Genomic DNA, 19,765 nt, shown 5'->3' on the forward strand with positions numbered 1-19,765 from the left:
GCGCTCATCTCACTTTACTGGCCAAGGGAGCCGGCGTACAACTTCCGGGTCATGTGGCCAGCATGACTAAGCCACTTCTGGAGAACCAGAGCAGCGCACGGAAACGCCGTTTACCTTCCCGCTGGAGCGGTACCTATTTATCTACTTGCACTTTTACGTGCTTTCGAACTGCTAGGTTGGCAGGAGCAGGGATCGTGTAGGCAGTGATAATCAGGATTCCCTGATAACTGTAATTGTTCAGTGTGGATCACTGAAGTTTCCTGATAATGCAGAAGTTTACCCCCTCCCCCTAAATTATTTGTGGAACAAACAGCCATGTTTGCTCACTTGGCCGAGTCATCGGGGTTGTGAAGAGGCGAGATTCATTGGGAGTCCTTAGGCTAGGAGGTGTTTAGGGCTCATAGGACAGTCATCCTTATTGCCTCTCTGTAAAAAAAAGAAGAATGTTAAATCCATGTCTGATTAAAAGAGCAGCGACTGTCCCTGTGGAGTCTGGATAAGGAGAGCTTTAGTGATCAGTCACATGTAGCTCAGTAATGAAGAAGCCATGAAGGATTTTAAGCCTGCTCGCCAGTAATGTAAACCCTACACCAATCCCGATTGGAGACCCTGACACTTTTGGCTGTCACCTTGTGTGCCTCCTTCCAGCAACTCCTGGAGCCAAGCTGGTGCCAAACGTCTTTCTCTGCTTCCCTTTGGAGCACATCAGTGAGGCTTGTCTTCTGGGCAGCCCAGGACCTCCAGACACACTGCCCAGGCTTGTGCCCCAATGAGATCACTTTGGTGCTGCTGTTGTAAACAAAATCTGTCCTTCTTCCCTTATGGGGTATCCAAGAGCCCATATCGAGTCCTTAAGTGGGTGCCCTATCGGTAGGAGAAAATAACAGAGGCCAACCAGAGAATACTGAGAAGCAAAGCAGCTAGTAAGCCTGATCTTTATTAAAGCTGTTGCAACAAGGTGCTCCCCTCACATACAGGAGGACGGAGGAGGACCCAGAACAAAGGTGTGCTTGCCATTATATAGACATTTTTAATTCCCTGCCCCGGAGCTCAAGACCACCCCCCACAAACCTCATACCTACATCACAGAACAGGTGGTCTACAACAGAAATTTGAATGTTTTTGTTTTTCCTGTCTGCCAGGTTTTTTGATATTGCCTTATCTGATTGCCTTTGCTGGTAGTCTGCCCATTCCTTTGAGATGGTGATTACCCAGTTCCTGAGACAATGGGAAGGTTCCCTCACCCCCTCCCTCCTTGCAGAGAAAACATTTGGTCAGTTTGGGACTCAAAATTGTTTCAGGACGGTCCTCCCGTGCTGCTCCAGACATGTGGTCCACACACCCATGTATGTGCCTGGTTGGTACATTTATGAACATTTATGATATTTATAAGACCTTAATTTTTTTATTACACTGCAATCACAGCAGACAATGGAGAGACACTCCATTGTCTCTCAAGACAGACAGATGCTGACAACAACATCCATAGGTTCTTAATTTGTTGGCCCATTATAGCCTCCAGGCAACCAGATCAGCTCATTACACACATCATATTATATATTTTTATTATCTAGGTTGTTCAACAAAATTTAAATACCGCTTAATTGACAGAAAGAAAAAGTCTCTAGGCAGTTTACATAAAATATCTGTAAGAGGGAAGCAAAAAAACCCAACAGACTTAAAAGAATAATAATATTATCTATAGAATAAGAGAGCAATAAGAACATACATTCATAAAGAAGATTGGAAAATGTTTATTGAGTATATGGAAAATAGTCGTGTACGGCAGCATTAAGATAAATTCAACAGAGTAAATGATTCTTTATGCATATAATAGTGGGAAATTGATTTGAATGATTATTGTAAAATATGCAGGGATGTAAGATATGTAAAATGAACCATCGAAAGAGAAGAAGGGAAGTCATTGGATATTTCCAGGTTTGCAAAATGTTTATTTGAAATTGTAAAACAAAAAATATTATAAGAATTATTATAAAAAATGAATAATAATAATAATATCAAAACAGATAAACAGGGTTGTTGTTGTTTTAAACGGAACAAAAAAGGCATAATGAAATTACATTTCTGATTAAGGCTTGCCTAAACAAAAACTAGGATGCGGGTGGCGCTGTGGTCTAAACCAGTGTTTTTCAACCTTTTTTGGGCAAAGGCACACTTGTTTCATGAAAAAAAATCACGAGGCACACCACCATTAGAAAATGTTAAAAAATTTAACTCTGTGCCTATATTGACTATATATAAAGTCATTCTCTTGAATAGGAATCAAATAAACACAAAGAAAGAATTTTATAATTACTTTATTATGAAATAGTAAGTAAACAGAAATGTGAAAAATTATAAAATACTTTATTTTTAAATCTTTCGAATTTTTCAATTTTTCCCACGGCACACCAGGCAACATCTCGCGGCACACTAGTGTGCCACGGAACAGTGGTTGAAAAACACTGGTCTAAACCACAGAGTCTAGGGCTTGCCGATCAGAAGGTCGGCGGTTCGAATCCCCATAACAGGGTGAGCTCCCATTGCTCAGTCCCTGCTCCTGCCAACCTAGCAGTTCGAAAGCACGTCAAAGTGCAAGTAGATAAATAGGTACCGCTCCAGCAGGAAGGTAAACGGCGTTTCCGTGCGCTGCTCTGGTTCGCCAGAAGTGGCTTAGTCATGCTGGCCACATGACCCGGAAGCTGTATGCCAGCTCCCTCGGCCAATAAAGTGAGATGAGCGCCGCAACCCCAAAGTCGGCCACGACTGGACCTAACGGTCAGGGGTGCCTTTACCTTTACCTTAAACAAAAACTATATTTAAAAAGCAGACACCACTAATAATGCAAGCAAAGAGTTTCAGATAAATGGGTGCCAACACACTAAGATATCAATTCCTCGCACAACAAACATTGCAGAACAAACAAGCATTTGCAAAATTCCTTGCAGAACAAGCAAGCATTTGCCAAAATTCCCCAAAAAAGAAAAAGAAAGTTGTTGGTTTAATAATAATAATCATCATCAGATAGCGCTTTGATTCCAAACCAATGCGCATGCCGTACTACAATTCCCAGAAGCCCTTGCCTTCCAAGGGGCCGGGAGGCGCGGGGACTACAATTCCCAGCATGCCCTGGCCTTTCCTGCTGGCGGGCTCCCTCCCTTGCCTTTGCCCAGCTTCGGAGCACAAAGGCAGGTAGTAGGGAATCGCTGGAGATGCAAAGGGGGTCCTGCCTGCTCTGGATGGGTCCTGGCGCCGGTGAGTTGCAGCTGGAAGGGGAGGGATGGGGGGCGAGGAGAATTGCAAGCTCTTGTCCCAGGTTGTCAGCTTCTTCGATCAGCCTCTGCTCCTGTGCTCCTGCTGCAGCAGCAGGCTGGGGCTGCTGGAAGTTGACTGCGTTTTATTTCCCCGGCGTGGAAAGCTTCCCTTGCTGATTTCTGAAGACCAGCCTGCTTTTAAAAGGCAGAAAAGCAAGCCAGGACTTTCCCCCTCTGTTGGGTCTTCCTGTTTCTGGCTGGGCCTTAACTTGGCATGGGAAAAGAGGAAGATGTTTTAATCTGTTCCAGCAAAACAAGGTGCACGCTAAATTTGGAGGTGGCATATAAACCCAACTGGTTGTTTTCTTATTTAAAAAAGTAACTTTTTATTGGATTTTATAAAGAAGGATCATAGGAATAATGAACGGTATAACTGAAAAGACCAAGTCTTCGAATGTCATTTGCACATCGCAAAAATAGCACGATAAATTTGCAAGAATATCTGCAACACGTGATTCATTATTAGTGGTCAATGTACAAGTCCTTGGTTTAAATCAGGCATCCCCGAACTTGGCCCTCCAGATGTTTGGGGACTACAGTTCCCATCATCCCTGACCACTGGTCCTGTTAGCTAGGGATAATGGGAGTTGTTGTCCCAAAACATCTGGAGGGCCGAGCTGGGGGCTGCCTGGTTTAAATAAACCAAGTGGAGTGGATTAAATAAAAACAGTAAGTGGAAACAGGATAAAACTGCTCGGCTGTGTTTTGTTTAAAGCTTGTAAACCCAGCTGTTTTTAAGGTGCCACAAGAAAGTATGAATTCTTTTTTCCCAATTTCCAATTCCAATGTATGGTTGTATATTGCTGTAATATACAGTTCTTACAGAACCGTTTATAAATGTGGCAGCTGATTAAGTCATACTTAATACATCCATAATTCACTGTTTTCATGAAAATGTAGAGGACTGGGCTTTTGATTCTCTCTCCCACCCTGCCCCGAAATCAAATATCACTTTGAGCTTTGCAAAATACTTTTTGAGAGATTCATTTTTTAGAAATAGGGAGAGAGGGCTGTTGCACTGAGGTTTTGCTCGTGGGCTTCCCATTGCGTTTCCAGGTCAGCCACTGTAAGAACAGGTTGCGGCCTGATCCAGTAAGGGGCTTATTATGTTTGTATATTCTTAATCCTGTACCTGGAGTGCCTGTCGTGTTCTGGTCATGGGGTCACGAAGAGTCGGACACGACTAAACGACGACAACAAAATTCTTAATCCGTAAAATGTAGCTCAGTTCCCCTAACCCGCAAATAACAGAAATCTTTTTTTTAAAGATCCCTCACAGTACCGAATGACGTCCTCAGTTGAACCTGGATCCCCCCCTTTTTCCGAAGGGAGAGGAAAAAATACTCTGGTGGAGTCAGCTCAGGTAGGAAATTTTTGGATGAGGATGGGTCAAAAAGTCCTAGAGTTAAATGTCTCTGATTCCTCTGCAGTGTACTAGACTTCTTCAGCTATGGGAGCTAGGAATTATACCTCTACGGTACATAAAGTTCAGCTCCCAAGTGGGGCTGGGCGATATATCATCCAAAACCGGTTTGAAGTCCATATCACAATACCTGTTTCATAACTTTTGACCTGGCAATATATCACAAATCATGATGTGTGTTAGGGCTGAGCGATGTCTGGCTTTCACCAGCTAAACATTGTGATATACTGATATATCATGATGCCTAAAATAAGGATGTAACTATGTAGAGCTGAACGGAATAATGTCCAGAAAACGGCTGCTACTTAGGGGTCTAAAACAGGCATAGGCAAACTTGGCCCTCCAGATGTTTTCAGACTACAATTCCCATCATCCCTGATCACTGGTCCTGTTAGCTAGGGGTGATGGGAGTTGTAGTCCCAAAACATCTGGAGGGCTGAGTTTGCCTATGCCTGGTCTAAAACCTATATATTTTTGCTTGGCTTTAACATGATGTTACAACTGTTATTTTACAGTACAGAGTAACAGGGGCAGAAGGATTCGGGAGATAAGCGATGACCGGCTTCACGGCTTTTTACAGAGCACATGCACACATCATGATTTGCGAAACAGAGAAAATTTGAAGAAATCAGATATTATTTTACAGACTGATTGCAGTACCACCAACTAAATGATATTTTCAAAATAGGTTGGAAAAATGGGTTTGCGACAGAGGTATCGAGGATGGAAAAAGACATATTACAGGATAAAAAGAAAATACTATCTAAAATGCACAGAATTCTGCTAGATTGGGAAGTTAAAGTAGTAGTTAAGGATGTGATAATTAAATGATCAAAAGATTTTGGTTACTCCATTCAGATGGCCGCTTGGGAAAATTTATGGAACAAAGACCTAAAGTTTACTGCTTGTTATACACTAAACCTTGTGCCTCCAGCTGTTTTTGAACTACAACTCCCATCATCCCTGACTAGCAAGACCAGTGGCAAGGGATGATGGGAATTGTAGGCCAAAAACAGCTGGAGGCACAAGGTTGGGAAACACTGCACTAAAGGATAACTTTATGAAAATGTTCTCTAGATGGTACATGACCGCCAGCAAATTGGCCAAAATGTGCAAAACAAATTCAAACATGCTAGAGGTGCAAATAAGGGGAGGGAACAATGTACCATATTTGGTGGGTCTGTGAAAAAATTAAGAACATTTCGGATATTGTATATGAAGAGCTAAAAAAATGTTTAAACAAACATTTGCGAAAAAACTGGAAGCCTGCCTTCTAGGCATTTTGACAATTTATACTCCAGAGGATAGGAGAGTTTTCTTATACCCAACTATATCAGTGATATATCAGACATTGTGATATAGCATTATATCGCGCATGTTTAGCTGCTGATATATCACAGTGTTGGAAACCAGATGATCGCCCAGCCCTCCCGTTTGACTCTTCACAGTTCCATCCTGATTTAAGTCATCGTGATATATTGGTATATCACAAAGTTCAGCTGGTGATGTGTGTTGAAAACCAGATATTGCCCAGCCCTACTCCCAGGGTTCTTGTGGGGAAGCAGTGTGCCTTTAAATGTATGGTGCTTACACAGACTTACTTCAACACTGATGACGGGACAGTATTTTCCTGAGGGCTCCTTGGCAGTGGCGTAGCGTGGGGGGTGCAGGGGGGGCCAGCCGCACCGGGCGCAACATCTGGGGGGGGGGCACGCTCACCGCCTCCGGAGTCTCCAAAGAGCCTCGGGCGCAGGCTGTAGCAGAGCCCCATGTCTCGCGGAACCGACGAGCTAGCAGCGGCTCTCAGCGCTCGCCGCGGTCCCCGCGCGTCAGGGCCGCAGAGGGCGCGCCAGGCAGCCCCTCCTCACAGCCCCGCCACCGCTGCAGCTGCTGGGCCATGTTGCATTTTCCTGCCCTCCTCCTCCTCCGGGCAAGCGGCGTCGTTTGGGCGGCAGCGCCAGCGGCAACTCGCCTCAGATCACCTGACACGGACCTGCCGCCACCGCCGTGGCTGCCTTACCGTAAATACCCCAGCCCAGGCAGCAGCAAGAAGAAGCTGGCAGCGGCAGCAGGTTAGGGGTTAGGGGGCGCAAATTACTTGCCTTGCCCCGGGTTAGGGGGCACAAATTACTTGCCTTGCCCCGGGTTAGGGGGCGCAAATTACTTGCCTTGCCCCAGGTGCTGACAACCCACGCTACGCCGCTGCTCCTTGGCATCTGCCGACTGAAGTACCTTGTCTCACTGCTTGACAGTAGGGCTGAAAACAGGAAAGGCTGGTAGAGGGAGGAGGGGAGGGAAGAAAGAGAGGAAGGCATATAAATTTACAAGGGGTGCCTTCTAAGCAAAGTAATTTTTAATAATAATAATAATAATAATAATAATAATAATAATAATAAATATTTATTTATACCCTGCCCATCTGGCTGGGTCTCCCCAGCCACTCTGGGCGGCTTCCAGCAAAGATTAAAAATACATTAAAATGTCACACATTAAAAACTTCCCTGAACAGGGCTGCCTTCAGATGTCTTCTAAATGTCAGGTAGTTGTTTATCTCTTCGACATCTGATGGGAGGGCGTTTTATGGTCAGCTAAGTGTAGAATGCGGCACACGTCATTTGGGCGCCATCTGCACTATGCATTTAAAGCTGTATCATACCACTTTAAACTGTTATGCCTTCCCCAAAGGATCCTGGGAACTCTACTTTGTTAAGGACGCAGACAGCTGCAAGGAGACCCCAGTTCCCTTCCCAGAGCTGCACTTCCCAGACTGGTTTAACAAGCAACCCCAGGAAACTCTGGGAACTGCTGATCTGTGAGGAAAATAAGTGTCTCCAGGGACTCGGGTGGCGCTGTAGTCTAAACCACAGAGCCTAGGGCTTGCCGATCAGAAGGTTGGCGGTTCGAATCCCCGTGATGGGGTGAGCTCCCGTTGCTCGGTCCCTGCTCCTGCCAACCTAGCAGTTCAAAAGCACGTCAAAGTGCAAGTAGATAAATAGGTACCGCTCTGGTGGGAAGGTAAACGGCGTTTCCGTGCGCTGCTCTGGTTCTCCAGAAGCGGCTTAGTCATGCTGGCCACATGACCTGGAAAAACTGTCTGCGGACAAATGCCAGCTCCCTCGGCCTATAGAGCAAGATAATAATAATAATTTATTATTATACCCCTCCCATCTGGCTGAGTTTCCCCAGCCACTCTGGGCAGCTCCCAATCAAGTGTTAAAAACAGTACAACACAAGATGAGCGCGCACCTCCAGAGTCATCCACAACTGGACCTAACGGTCAGGGGTACCTTTACCTTTAATAATTCAAGTTGCCATGAACCTCACTGGTTGACCTGGTGCCAGTCCTTGCCTCTCAGTGGTTTAACCTACCACGCAGGGTTGTTTTGAGGAAGAATTGGGAAGCGGGGGAACCGTGTCTGCCACCTCGGGTCCCTCAGATTTTGCCTTGTTCTTGCAGGGCCCGTTGACCTTTGAAGACGTGGCCGTATATTTCACAGAAGGGCAGGCGGCTCTGCTGAACCCGGTCCAAAGGGCCTTGTACCGGGAGGTCATGCTGGAGAATTATGGGAATGTGTCCTCGCTGGGTAAGGAAGGTGGCGGTGCCTTGATAAAATCTTAAAATGGAAAGCATAACCAAGGTTGTAGAGCAGCCTTTGCCTACCATATCGTTGGACTACAACTTCCATCATCCCTGACCATTCGCCACGCTAGCTGGGACTGATGGGAGCTATAGTCCAAACCATCTGAAGGGCACCGGGTTGGGGAAGACTGGTGTATAGGGTAATCCTTGTGGTCTGCCTAAGAATGTAAATGCATTTTCTGAATTATTTTTCTGAAATAACGTTCATTCTGAAATTATGGCTAAACATTCATTCATCCTGAAATGATGGCTGAAAGCGAAGGAAAATGGGAAGCTGTCTTACGCTGAGTTAGATGACGGGTCCACCTTGCTCAGTGTTGTCTGGCAAAAGCTCTCCAGTGGTTCAATCAATATTTCAGCTCTCCAAAGGCCCTGATCTCTCCCAGCCTTAAGTAGAGATGTTGGGGATTGAACCCGTGACCTTCTGCATTCAAAGCAGATGCTGTTCCATTGAGCTAAGGTCCTCCCTTATAAGAGCGTACGAATTGTTTTCTTATTAAGCGACAAATAGGCATATACAGAGGGGACATGGGTGGCGCTGTGGGTTAAACCACAGAGCCTAGGACTTGCCGATCAGAAGGTCGGTGGTTCGAATCCCTGTGACAGGGTGAGCTCCCATTGCTCGGTCCCTGCTCCTGCCAACCTAGCAGTTCGAAAGCACGTCAAAGTGCAAGTAGATAAATAGGTACCACTCCAGCGGGAAGGTAAACGGCGTTTCCATGTGCTGCTCTGGTTCGCCAGAAGCGGCTTAGTCATGCTGGCCACATGACCCGGAAGCTGTACGCCAGCTCCCTCGGCCAATAAAGCGAGATGAGCACCGCAACTGCCATGACTGGACCTAATGGTTAGCGGTCCCTTTACCTTTAGGCATATACAGAGTTTTTATACGTAGACTGCATCAGCAAAGTTGACTTGGCATAAACTCTCCCTTTGCATAACTTGCAGTTAAACCTCAGTAAAGAAGAAGAAAAGAAAAGAAGTAATGAAAGGAAATAAAGGAAGGGAGAAAGGGGAGAAAATAGTACATTTGTGTAAGCTTCCTTTTCTGCTCCTGTTGTTTTGTTTAATGGAAAGAGTGAATTGCATGAAAATTAAAATTTGCAGCCAGGCAAAATGAAAGATTAAATGGTTTCATAGGCTTAGTCTTGTTAAGTTTATGCATATATATATAAGACCCAGTCGGCCAGTTGTGACCTTGATTTCCCCCCTTGTTCTTTCCCAAGAAGGATTGCCAGTCCTCAAGCCTGACCTCATCTCCCGGCTAGAGCAAGGGGAAGACATGTGGGTGCCCGATTCTCAGGGGATGGAAGAAACCGTGATCTCCAACACACACACAGGTAAGGGGCTTGGGATAAGTTGGGCATTCTGCCCCCCAACCCTCAACAATTAGCAGTTGCCTGAAACGGTTTCATTTCCTCTCCCTCCCCCTCCAACTGCCTGAGAGTGGGACCACATCTACTTCGATTGGGGGTGGGAGGACCCACCAATTTTGCTTCTCTTCTCATTTTTCTGATCTTCAATTTCGTTCTCCACGTTCCTGCAGCAAATCTGCCAATTTTGTTTCTTTTTTAAAAAAAATCTTCTTGGAAATTATTTCTCCTAATAAGACACATGTTTGACCAACGTACCCATTTTTGCAAGCCACTGTGTTGCATTTTGGCATGCTATTTTTGCAAACGTATTGATTCTTATGCCCACCTTTACCTCATATATTCCTTTTTCTAAACGTCGGTGGGAGAACTGCATCATGAAATTTGGACAAGCGTGCATTTCAAAGGGTGGCTGCGTCTTATGTTTTCATACTGTCTCGGGCAGCATAAATTTGGCTTTAAATGGGAACGGAATGGGATTTCTGCCCCGTCCCTAAAAGGGATTCCAGGAGCATTTTTGGGGTGCCCCATGGAGCACGAGTGGGAAGACCCTCTAGCGAAGGGCCATATTCCCTTGTGGCAGCCTTCTGGGGGCCTCATGCCAGTGGAGGGTGTGGCCAGGGACAAAGTGGGTGGAGCCAAAGTTAAAAGTGGGCGGGCCAACAGACGTCCATCTACGTTCCATACAAGACATCTTTCCATCCTCTATTCAGGCGAACAAAAGGCATTACAGTGGAGCGACGTCATAAGCACATTTAACACACACGAATTCAACTCCATGTACCTGTCGAAACAAGGCGTGGGCGACTGTCGGAGCCAAGTGTGGGCGGTTCCACCTAGTGAGCCGTCTTGGGGTGAGCGCGAGTGCGATTTCCTGGCCGAGCATGCCGTCCTTCAAGGACAGTATTCATCATACCCCGTGGCCCCTAAACGCAAGCTAGCTGCCTGCAGGTCACCCGGAGGGCAGCGCAAGAAGCAGCGATCTGTTCCGACGCTGGAGGAGAAAGTGGCCGTGTTGGATTTATTGAGGACCGGCATGTCCGTCTCCAAAGTGGCCCGCGTATACGGCCGCAATGAATCCAGCATCCGTGCCATTAAAGTTCGAGAGAGAGAAATCCGTCAAGCCGTGGCCTCGGGTGCTCCCATAACGGCTAAGGTGACGAGCCAAGTTCGCGATCAGACTTTGGTGAAGGCGGAAAAGGCCTTGTACCTGTGGCTGGAAGACATGAACGGCCAAGGCCTTCCCATCGACGGCAACATGATGCGAGAGAAAGCTCTTGACCTGTACGCGCTCTTCAAGCCTCTTACCTCGCCTTGTGACGAGAAGGAGTTCAAAGCCAGCCAAGGTTGGCTCAACAGCTTCAGGAACCGCTTCAACCTGAAAAACGGGCACAGCCCTGGCGAGGCTGCACCCACCAACAAACAAGCAGCGAAGCCCTACTCCAAACAGTTAAAGAAACTGATAGAAGAAAAGGGATATCTCCCCGAACAAGTTTTCAACGCTGGCGAGACGGGGCTCTTCTGGAAGAAAATGCCCAGCCGCACGTACATTTCGAAAGCAGAAAGACAGGCGGCCCAAGACCGTGTGATGTTGTTGTTTTGTTGCAATGCAGCTGGGCATTTAATAAAGCCCGGCCTGCTCTGTGGGTCTGCAAATCCTCGTGTCCTAAAAGGCAAGGACAAACACCTCCTGCCTGTCTTCTGGCAGTCGAGCAAAAAGGCTTGGGTGACGGCAGCAATATTCCTGGATTGGTTCCACCGATGCTTCGTTCCGGAGGTCAAGCGGTACCTCGAAGAGAAAGGAATCGACTTTAAGGTGTTGCTGATTGTCGACGATTCTCCTGGCCACCCTGAGGGCGTCCGGTTTGCGCATAGCGACGTCGAAGTTGTCTTTCTGCCCCAAAGCGCCACCTCCGCCATCCAGCCTCTCGACCAAGGCATAGTTCGCTGCTTCAAGGCCAAGTACACAAGTCTTATGTTCTCGCGGGTCTGCAACGCTATGGACACTGATCCCAGCCTCAGCGCGACTGAGCGCTGGAAGTCCTTCAACATCGCTGATTGCATCACTTACGTCAAACAAGCCACGGATGCGATCGAGCCGGAAACGGTCAACATGTGTTGGCGAAACCTGTGGAAGAAATGTGTGAATGATTTCAGGGGTTTCCCAACCATTCACCGCGAAGTGGAGCGTATCGTTCAGGTGGCCAGGCAATTGGGCGGCGATGGCTTCAGCGACATCCTCGAGGAAGAAATAGAAGAATTAATTGAGGGCCATAGAGGAACGTCGGCTAACGAAGAGCCCAAGGATCTGATAAAATCGGAAGAGGAAGATGACGACGAACAGGAAGAGCCGGCAAGTTGGAACCTTCCCAAATTTGCCGAGGTGTTTCAAGCGGCAAAGCGCTTGAACGATTTGATTTCGGAATACGATCCCTCCATGGAACAGAGCCTCAAAATCACACGTGGCATCGCGGAAGCTTTGAGGCCCTACCGAGAAATGTTTGAGCAGCTGAAGAGGCAGCAGCGGCAGTTGCCGGTCACCATGTTGTTCTCGAAAAAACAACCGGCAGCGGATGAGCCCTTGCAACCGACTCTTTGCGCGGACACAGAGCCAGCCGCCTTGTGTGTGACTCACTCTCCATCACGCAAACCTGAACCGTTTTCTGCCGGATCGGCATCAGACCCTTGTGACCCCTCAGCAGTGATGTCAGGAGAACAGAAAGACAAATCGCCCGAGTGTGTACAGCGGCCCTCTTCATTGTTTCATCCTCATCGTATACAGGTGTGTACCGCAGTGTGCTTTATGGGCGGTTTAAGGGATTTTCAAGGGTAATTTTGACTATACGAAATTTTTGCCTTAGGTGCCGAGTCTGGAGCCTATTCCCCGTGTTACATGCAATTCCATGGTATTATAGCTTGAGGATACATGGGGCGAGGGCCCTCAAGGAGGATGTGGGGCAGGTTTATGATAGGGGTGGTGTAGCCTGATGAAGCGTATGGCGGCTGGCTGGAGACAGGGGCCTGGAGGCCAGAGTTTTCCAACTTCTGGGTTAAAATATTGCAATTACTATAGAGCTCCAGGTTCAAATCCCCACTCGGCTGTGAAGGCCATTGAGCGATTCTGGGGCATTCACACGTACTGCCTAAGCTGCCTCACGGGGTGTTTGTGAGGAGAAAATTGAGAGGTGGGGGGGAAGAAGTATGTACCATGCCCTGAGTCTTCTGCAGAGAAGGCAAGGTGTCCACATAATGAACAAATAAATGCTATGCTCACCAAAATGCACATTTCTTTTGTATTTGTTTGCAGTGGCTCGGCTCCTCCGATAAGATCAAGGAGCTTCATGGGACTGTTTCCCTTCCCTTCTCTTCCTCCCTGAGCCACCTGGCAATGTCTGCCACCTCATGATGGCTTCTTTTTTACCAAGAGATGGGCAGATCCTGCTCCTCAGCTAAGGCAAACCTTTTTACCCCTTCTCATTTGCCCACCCTTATCCCTCCATCCAAGGATGGCAGGGAATGGCTTGTTTATCATTGTACCAAGTCTGAAGGGGTCTTAATGGTTTATATATGGTTTTCTTTTCTCCTTTCTGTATCTCTTAGTACAGGCACCACCAACCTTTTTGGGGCCAGTGAGTGTATTTGGAATGCTGTGGTCACAAAATGGCTGCCGCCAGGGGCATGCCTTGAGACAAAATGGTTGCCACCTATAAAAGAACGGGGGGGGGGGGATGAAACTAGACAGGGAAGCTCTTTACTGCTTTTTACTGATCATAAAATCATAGAGTTGTAGAGTTGGAAGGGACCCAAGGGTCATCTAGTCCAACCCCCTGCAATGCTCTGTTTGACATTCCGGCTGAGTTTCAGCGCACTTCCAGACAGCCACTATTTTGGGGTGGGATTCAGGCATGAGATTATGGTGGATCTGGAGCTCTGGTGCAATAAATCCTCCACTCCCAGCTTTACCCAAATTTCCACTTTGAATTGTCATTTTCCTCTCAGTTTCCCTCCATCCCTGCTAATAATAAAAACAGTGATGGGGAAACTCTTTGTTTTTCTGTTCTGTTCAAAACAAGCGGGAGGCTGGGTGCCCAGTCATGGCATCCGATAAAATGTGGGTCTGCTCGAGGGGGCCCATTTAATGTAGGAGAGGCTGATGTGGATCTTTGAAATGATCTTTACTCAGCAGGCACCATAGGAGGTACTGGCGGGCACACGTGGGCACCATGTTGGCGACCCTTGCCTTTTCCGTTTTCTGAGGTTGCTTCTTTCAGGGATCAGCAGTGAATCCCCGTCTTATGTTTTTTTCTCTTTTCTCCTTTCAGGCGACTCTGAGAAGAGGCATTCATGCCCGGAGTGCAGCCGGCCGTTTGCTCGGAAATCATCTCTCGCCAGACACCAGAGAATCCACGTAGGAGAGATACCCTACAACTGGTTGGAGAGTGCGAAGGGTTTCCCCCGGGAGGCAGAACTCAAGACACATCGGAGAGCCCGTCCAGAAGAGAAACCGTATAGCTGCCAGGAGTGTGGGAAACGTTTTGTATACAAATCGAAACTCGTTGTGCATCGGAGGGCCCACACAGGAGAGAAACCCTACGAGTGCGCGGAGTGCGGGAAAGGCTTCGCTTACAAGTCTTGCCTCTTGAGCCATCAGAGGCTCCACACCGGAGAGAAACCGTACGGATGTCCGGAGTGTGGGAAAAGCTTCGCTCAGCAGTCTGCTTTTGTGATACACCGGAGAAGCCACACGGGAGAGAAGCCCTACAAATGCGCCGAGTGCTGCAAATCTTTCCCTCAGCTCTCCGACCTGGTGAACCACCGGAGGGTCCACACGGGAGAGAAGCCCTACAAATGCACCGAGTGTGGTAAATCTTTTGCCCAGTGCTCGGCCCTTGTGATCCACCACAGGGTCCACATCGGGGAGAAACCCTACACGTGTTTGGAGTGCGGGAAAGGGTTCCCACAGCAGTCAGAGCTTGCAAAACACTGGAGGACCCACACGGGAGAGAAACCCTATACCTGCCTGGAGTGTGGGAAAGGTTTTCTTCAACAGGCTCACCTCAGCGGACACCAGAGAACCCACTCGGGCGAGAAACCCTACGGCTGCCGGGAGTGCGGGAAAGGTTTTGCCGACAAATCGAACCTGGCAAACCACCAGAGGACCCACACAGGGGAGAAGCCCTACGGTTGCACTGGGTGCGGGAAGCGTTTTGGCCAAAAGTCCCACCGGGCGAGGCACCAGAGAGTTCACACAGGAGAGAAGCCTTACAACTGTTCAGTGTGTGGGAAATGTTTTGCCCAAAAATCAAATCTTTTGATGCATCAGAGAGTCCATTTGGGGTAGAACTTGGCTTGTAACATGCTCTGCAGATCTGTTTTTTAAGTTTCCCTTTTCCCTTTCAGTTTGCAGTACTGTCTCTGCATTATTTACCCCTGAGAGCATTTGAATGAAAGGAGAAAAGATTGTTACACTATGCAAATAGCACAAGTAGACCTCTCCAGAGTCTATTGTGAGACGCTGGAGGAATCCTTGTCCGATCTTCCTGTCTCATGCAAGATATAAACTGTTGCCATGCCATGCGTTATTATTATTTATTGAATTTATATATCGCCCTATACCTGGAGGTCTCAGAGTGGTTCACAGAACAAAATCAAAATATTAAAGCATAAAATATATAATCAAAATAAAAGCAACAACCCAATAAAGCCCGGTTTAGGGAAGTTTTTTTTAATAACTGTTGTTTTAATGTATTTTTAATCTGTTGGAAACCGCCCAGAGTGACTGGGGAAACCCAGCCAGATGGGCAGAGTATAAGTAACAAATTATTATTATTATTATTATTATTATTATTATTATTATTATTATTATTATTATTATTATTACCCCTCCAAAAAAGCCACATTTTGAAAGGTCATAGGATGACAATCAAATCAACCAAAGGCCTGGTTAAAGAGGAACGTTTTTGCCTGGTGCCTAATGGTGTACAATGAAGGCGCCAGGCGAACTTCCCTGGGGAGAGCATTCCACAGATGGGGAGCCACTGAAGAGAAGGCCCCGTTTTCATGTTGTAACCCTCCAAACCTCTCGAGGAGGTGACAGATGAAGGAGGGCCTCAGAAGATGATCTCAGGGTCTGGGTAGGTTCATATGGAAAGAGGCGGCCCTTGAGGTATTGCGGTCCTGAGCCGTTTAAGGCTTTATAGGTCAAAACCAGCACTTTGAATTGGGCCCGGAAACTAACTGGTAGCCAGTGCAGTCAGACCAGGATCGGTGCAATATGCTCAAACCGTCTTGCAAACCTCGCCACCATCTGGTCTAGGGAACCACTACAAGTGCCTCAATCATGTTTGTTTGTTGGCTCTCATCCAGTCCATTATTGAGGCAAGAAATAAGAGGGGCACGTTCTTTAGCAGCGTGGATTTGGCATGTTAGGTTTTTTGCCAGTTTTCTCAGACCCTTTGGTTCTCAGACCTTTAGCCGTTTGCCAGCATCTGGCAATTTTCAAGCCGCTGGAAGCAGAAATGACAACATTTCTTTATATACAGCTTGGAAAGTCAGCGTTATTCATTATTCCCACTACTACCGGGGCTGGAGACACGTTGATGTTCAGCTTATAAAAGTTTCCCAGTTCTTTAAAAACCTCCGTCCAAAATGCAAACAGGTTTACAATGCCACCAGGGCCATATCCCTGCCTCTCATCAAGCACTTTGCGGGACTCACAATTTGTGGCGCAAATGCACGGTTTATAACCCCAGGAGCCATGCATTCAGCACTGTGGGCCTAATCCTGTAGAATTCCTTTCCACCTGAAATTGCACATACATGTTGAACTTCAGGCATTGAACAACAGTCAGTCTATTTCAGCAGGTATTTTAAGTAAGTTATACTGTGCCTATTTATGAAACATATTTTTGTTGTTGTATTATTATGCTTTGTGGATTGTTTTATTTCTCTGTAAACTGCTTTGTGACCACCCAGTCTTAGAAACTGGGATAGGAAAACAAGGAGACAAATGGCTCCTGGGACCTGGGTTGTGGGCGCCAAAACAGAATGTCTAGTCGCCATTTGGGGGGGAGGGAGCAATACTTTTTATTTATTATTTTGAGAAGCATGAACTCATACACAATTCACATAAGTGACACATTGTTAATAACACATTTTTAACAGAAGTTGTTCATATATGTTTAATTTGGTGTTTGCTCAATAAAAATATCGGTACCATACTTCAGTTTTCGAAACACTCTACTCTTCATTGTTAAACATATTGTCTATCCTTAACATATACTTTGAGGCTTCAAAGGACATACAATTCAGTCATCCTTGAGTGTCAGCCAAAATGGCACCCAGACTTTTTCAGGTGCCCGCAAAGGGAGAATCTTTAGGCGTGAAATGCCCCTGGCACCCTGCTAGTTTCGAACCCTGTGACCATCTATGGTGAAAAACGGTCTGTAAATATGCAGCGTATCTGTTTTGCAGTGGCAGGCAGTTCCAAAGGGTAGGTGCCACCACAAAAAAGGCCTGATTCCAAAATCGTGTAACATGGACATGTTGATAGGATGGTGTTTTGCAGAAGGTCCTCTCCAGGCAGAATCCCATGATCGAGTTGCGTATGCAGGGGGAAGCCACAACTAATTGGCGCAGATTTCTTGCTAGATCCTGGTTCAGCCATTTCATGCTGGATTCACCTTTCGGTTTTTTGTTGTTGTCTGATAAGGTTGCTTTTCAAGTTAGCCGCTGAGTGGTTTGGGAGTTTATGCTTTCAATGTGCAATGTTTTACTACATTTTTATGTATGTTGGAAGCCGCCCAGGGTGGCTGGTGCAATCCGGTCGGATGGGCAGGGCACAAATAATAAAATTATTATTATTAAATTATTACAATAAAGATCATAGTCGTGATTGGTATAGCTTAATTATGCATGCGGCCAAAAGATGAAAACGGAAGACTCCACTCACATTATAAAATGATTTGGTTAACGTAAATAGTTGCCTGGAATAAGAACTTATTTGGATTTTCATTCAGTAATATTGCCTAAACATCTTCTAGGTTAGGATGGGGTATTTTATTATATGTGGGTATACAATACTGTTATATGTAATAATCTAATACAAAATAAAACATCCTAGACCTTAAGGCTCCTCCAGACAATCTATTTATTTATATCTGCTCAGTCAGTTAGAGCTTTGTGCTGATAACGCCAAGGTTGCAGGTTCGATCCCTGTTTGGGACAGCTGCATATTCATTCCTATATTTCAGGGGGTTGGGCTGGATGATCTTCAGTGTCCCTTCCAACACTACAACTCTGTTACTCTATGAATATTCATCCCAATTCAACAAATCAAATTCCATACGTGGGCTAGATTATATCCAGTCTGTATTGATCCAATTTGCTTACGCTTCCATTCTACCACATCCTGTCCTGCTTGTCCGTCTTCCCACACAACCATTAATTTCACTGGGTTTACTCTTGAGTAGGACTGGCACTGGCCACAACCTCAGGGCTCGGTTTTTGCTCTGTGCTCTATCCGGGGCTGAGGTAAAATGTTGCAACTACACTCTCGATGTGGACAGAATATTGCCAGCACAAAACCCAGTGTTCGGAAGTTTTCCCTGGGTACCCATACACTACCAGGGCAGGTTCAGGCTCCTTGTATTAATTTCCCAGGCCCTAAATAATTTGGTTTCAGGATACTTCAGGGCCTGCCTCACCAGCAGGCATTTTAATTGAAGGCTGATCCTATAGCTAACTGACCTTTGTGGTTTTTCATATAGAATCTTTGTAAACCTCTTAAGAGACTATTGTAGTTAAATGGTATATAAATTGTATAACTGAATAACAAAATAAAAACCACTTCCCTAACTGCAAAAGAGGTTCCTTTTGAAAGTGCCTGAATCCATTTCAGTTTTCCAAACTTAAATTTCCTGGTATTTTCATCTCTCCTGCAAGCTACTGTCTGGCGGCACTCTGACTCTCTTAACTACACACACACAAAATCATTTTGCTAAGGGTTTCTAAGGTTTACCGTAATTTATTTTGCTTTTCTGCTTTTGCCTAACAATGTCACGATAATATTGCATGTTTGTTTCGACAATCCTGCTTTTCATATTTGGTGAATATCCTGCATCTAGTAACTCAATAAAGAATTGAGCCTCTCTAAATCCAGTCCCCGTTTTTATATTCCATGTATATCCTGCATAGGGAAGTTTTCAATGTTTAATGTCTATTATTATTATTATTATTATTATTATTATTATTATTATTATTAAAAAAATACACTGGAAGCCGCCCAGGAAGGCTGGGGCAACACAATCAGATGGGCAGGGTGCTGCTACTAATACTAAGGCTTTGCTCAAATGATACAGCAGTGAATTCCTCAAAATAAGAGGTGGGGGGAATTTTGGCTCTTGCAGGATAATTTTGCCAGGTAGGTAGAGCATCTTGCCTCATAGCTTATCCTCAAAACAACCCTGGAAGGTAGGGCAGGCTGAGAGATAGCGACTGGTCCAAGGTCACGCAGCAAAGTTTTGTGGCTCGTTGGGGATTTGAATTTGGGTCTCTCATTTTAGTCAAATCATGACACCACATTGGGGCAGGGGGAGAGGAGGGGGGGCTGAGGAAAGAGTAGAGCCACATGCTTAAACAGTACGGCCTGGGATCCTTTCAACTGTCAATTTTGAGGACAAAACATGGGCCAGGGGCCGGATCCAGCCCAATCACCTTCTAAATCCGGCCAGCGGACAGTCCGGGAATCAGTATGTTTTTACATGAGTAGAATGTGTGCTTTTAATAATAAATTATGAATAATAAATTTTTATTTATACCCTGCCCTTCCTGGTTCAAAAACCGGGCTCAGGGCGGCTAACAACACATTTAAAACACTTAATTGATGCAACAAAAAACCAGCATAAAATACAGTATAAAACATGAATAACAGAATTCAGAATTCAGAAATCAATTTGGGGGGGGGGGCGGGGACCATCCAATAAACATTTAGCTGGCTAAATTAGTCCTATTTGGGCCAG

At 46.0% G+C, this 19,765-nt stretch overlaps 1 protein-coding gene across 1 annotated transcript; it reads left to right on the top strand.

Annotated features, from left to right (window-relative positions):
* Positions 1 to 3,125: 3,125 nt before the first annotated feature.
* Positions 3,126 to 18,901, top strand: LOC114592156 (uncharacterized). Its single transcript, XM_077925268.1, has 8 exons — positions 3,126 to 3,255; positions 4,583 to 4,677; positions 8,195 to 8,321; positions 9,601 to 9,714; positions 10,461 to 12,529; positions 13,055 to 13,137; positions 13,348 to 13,376; positions 14,070 to 18,901. The coding sequence occupies exons 1-8, from the start codon at positions 3,213 to 3,215 to the stop codon at positions 15,086 to 15,088; spliced, it is 3,579 nt and encodes a 1,192-aa protein (XP_077781394.1). The 5' UTR covers positions 3,126 to 3,212; the 3' UTR covers positions 15,089 to 18,901.
* Positions 18,902 to 19,765: the final 864 nt, after the last annotated feature.

The sequence above is a fragment of the Podarcis muralis genome, chromosome 2 (assembly GCF_964188315.1).
Source record: "Podarcis muralis chromosome 2, rPodMur119.hap1.1, whole genome shotgun sequence".
In the NCBI taxonomy this organism is placed as follows: Eukaryota; Metazoa; Chordata; class Lepidosauria; order Squamata; family Lacertidae; genus Podarcis; species Podarcis muralis.

Excerpts from the sequence above, each read along its gene's own strand:
- LOC114592156 (XM_077925268.1), top strand. The coding sequence starts at position 3,213 with ATGCAAAGGGGGTCCTGCCTGCTCTGGATGGGTCCTGGCGCCG. Across the intron at positions 4,678-8,194 it reads CTCTGGTGGAGTCAGCTCAG|GGCCCGTTGACCTTTGAAGA; the intron begins GTAGGAAATTTT and ends TTGTTCTTGCAG. Across the intron at positions 8,322-9,600 it reads TGGGAATGTGTCCTCGCTGG|AAGGATTGCCAGTCCTCAAG; the intron begins GTAAGGAAGGTG and ends TTCTTTCCCAAG.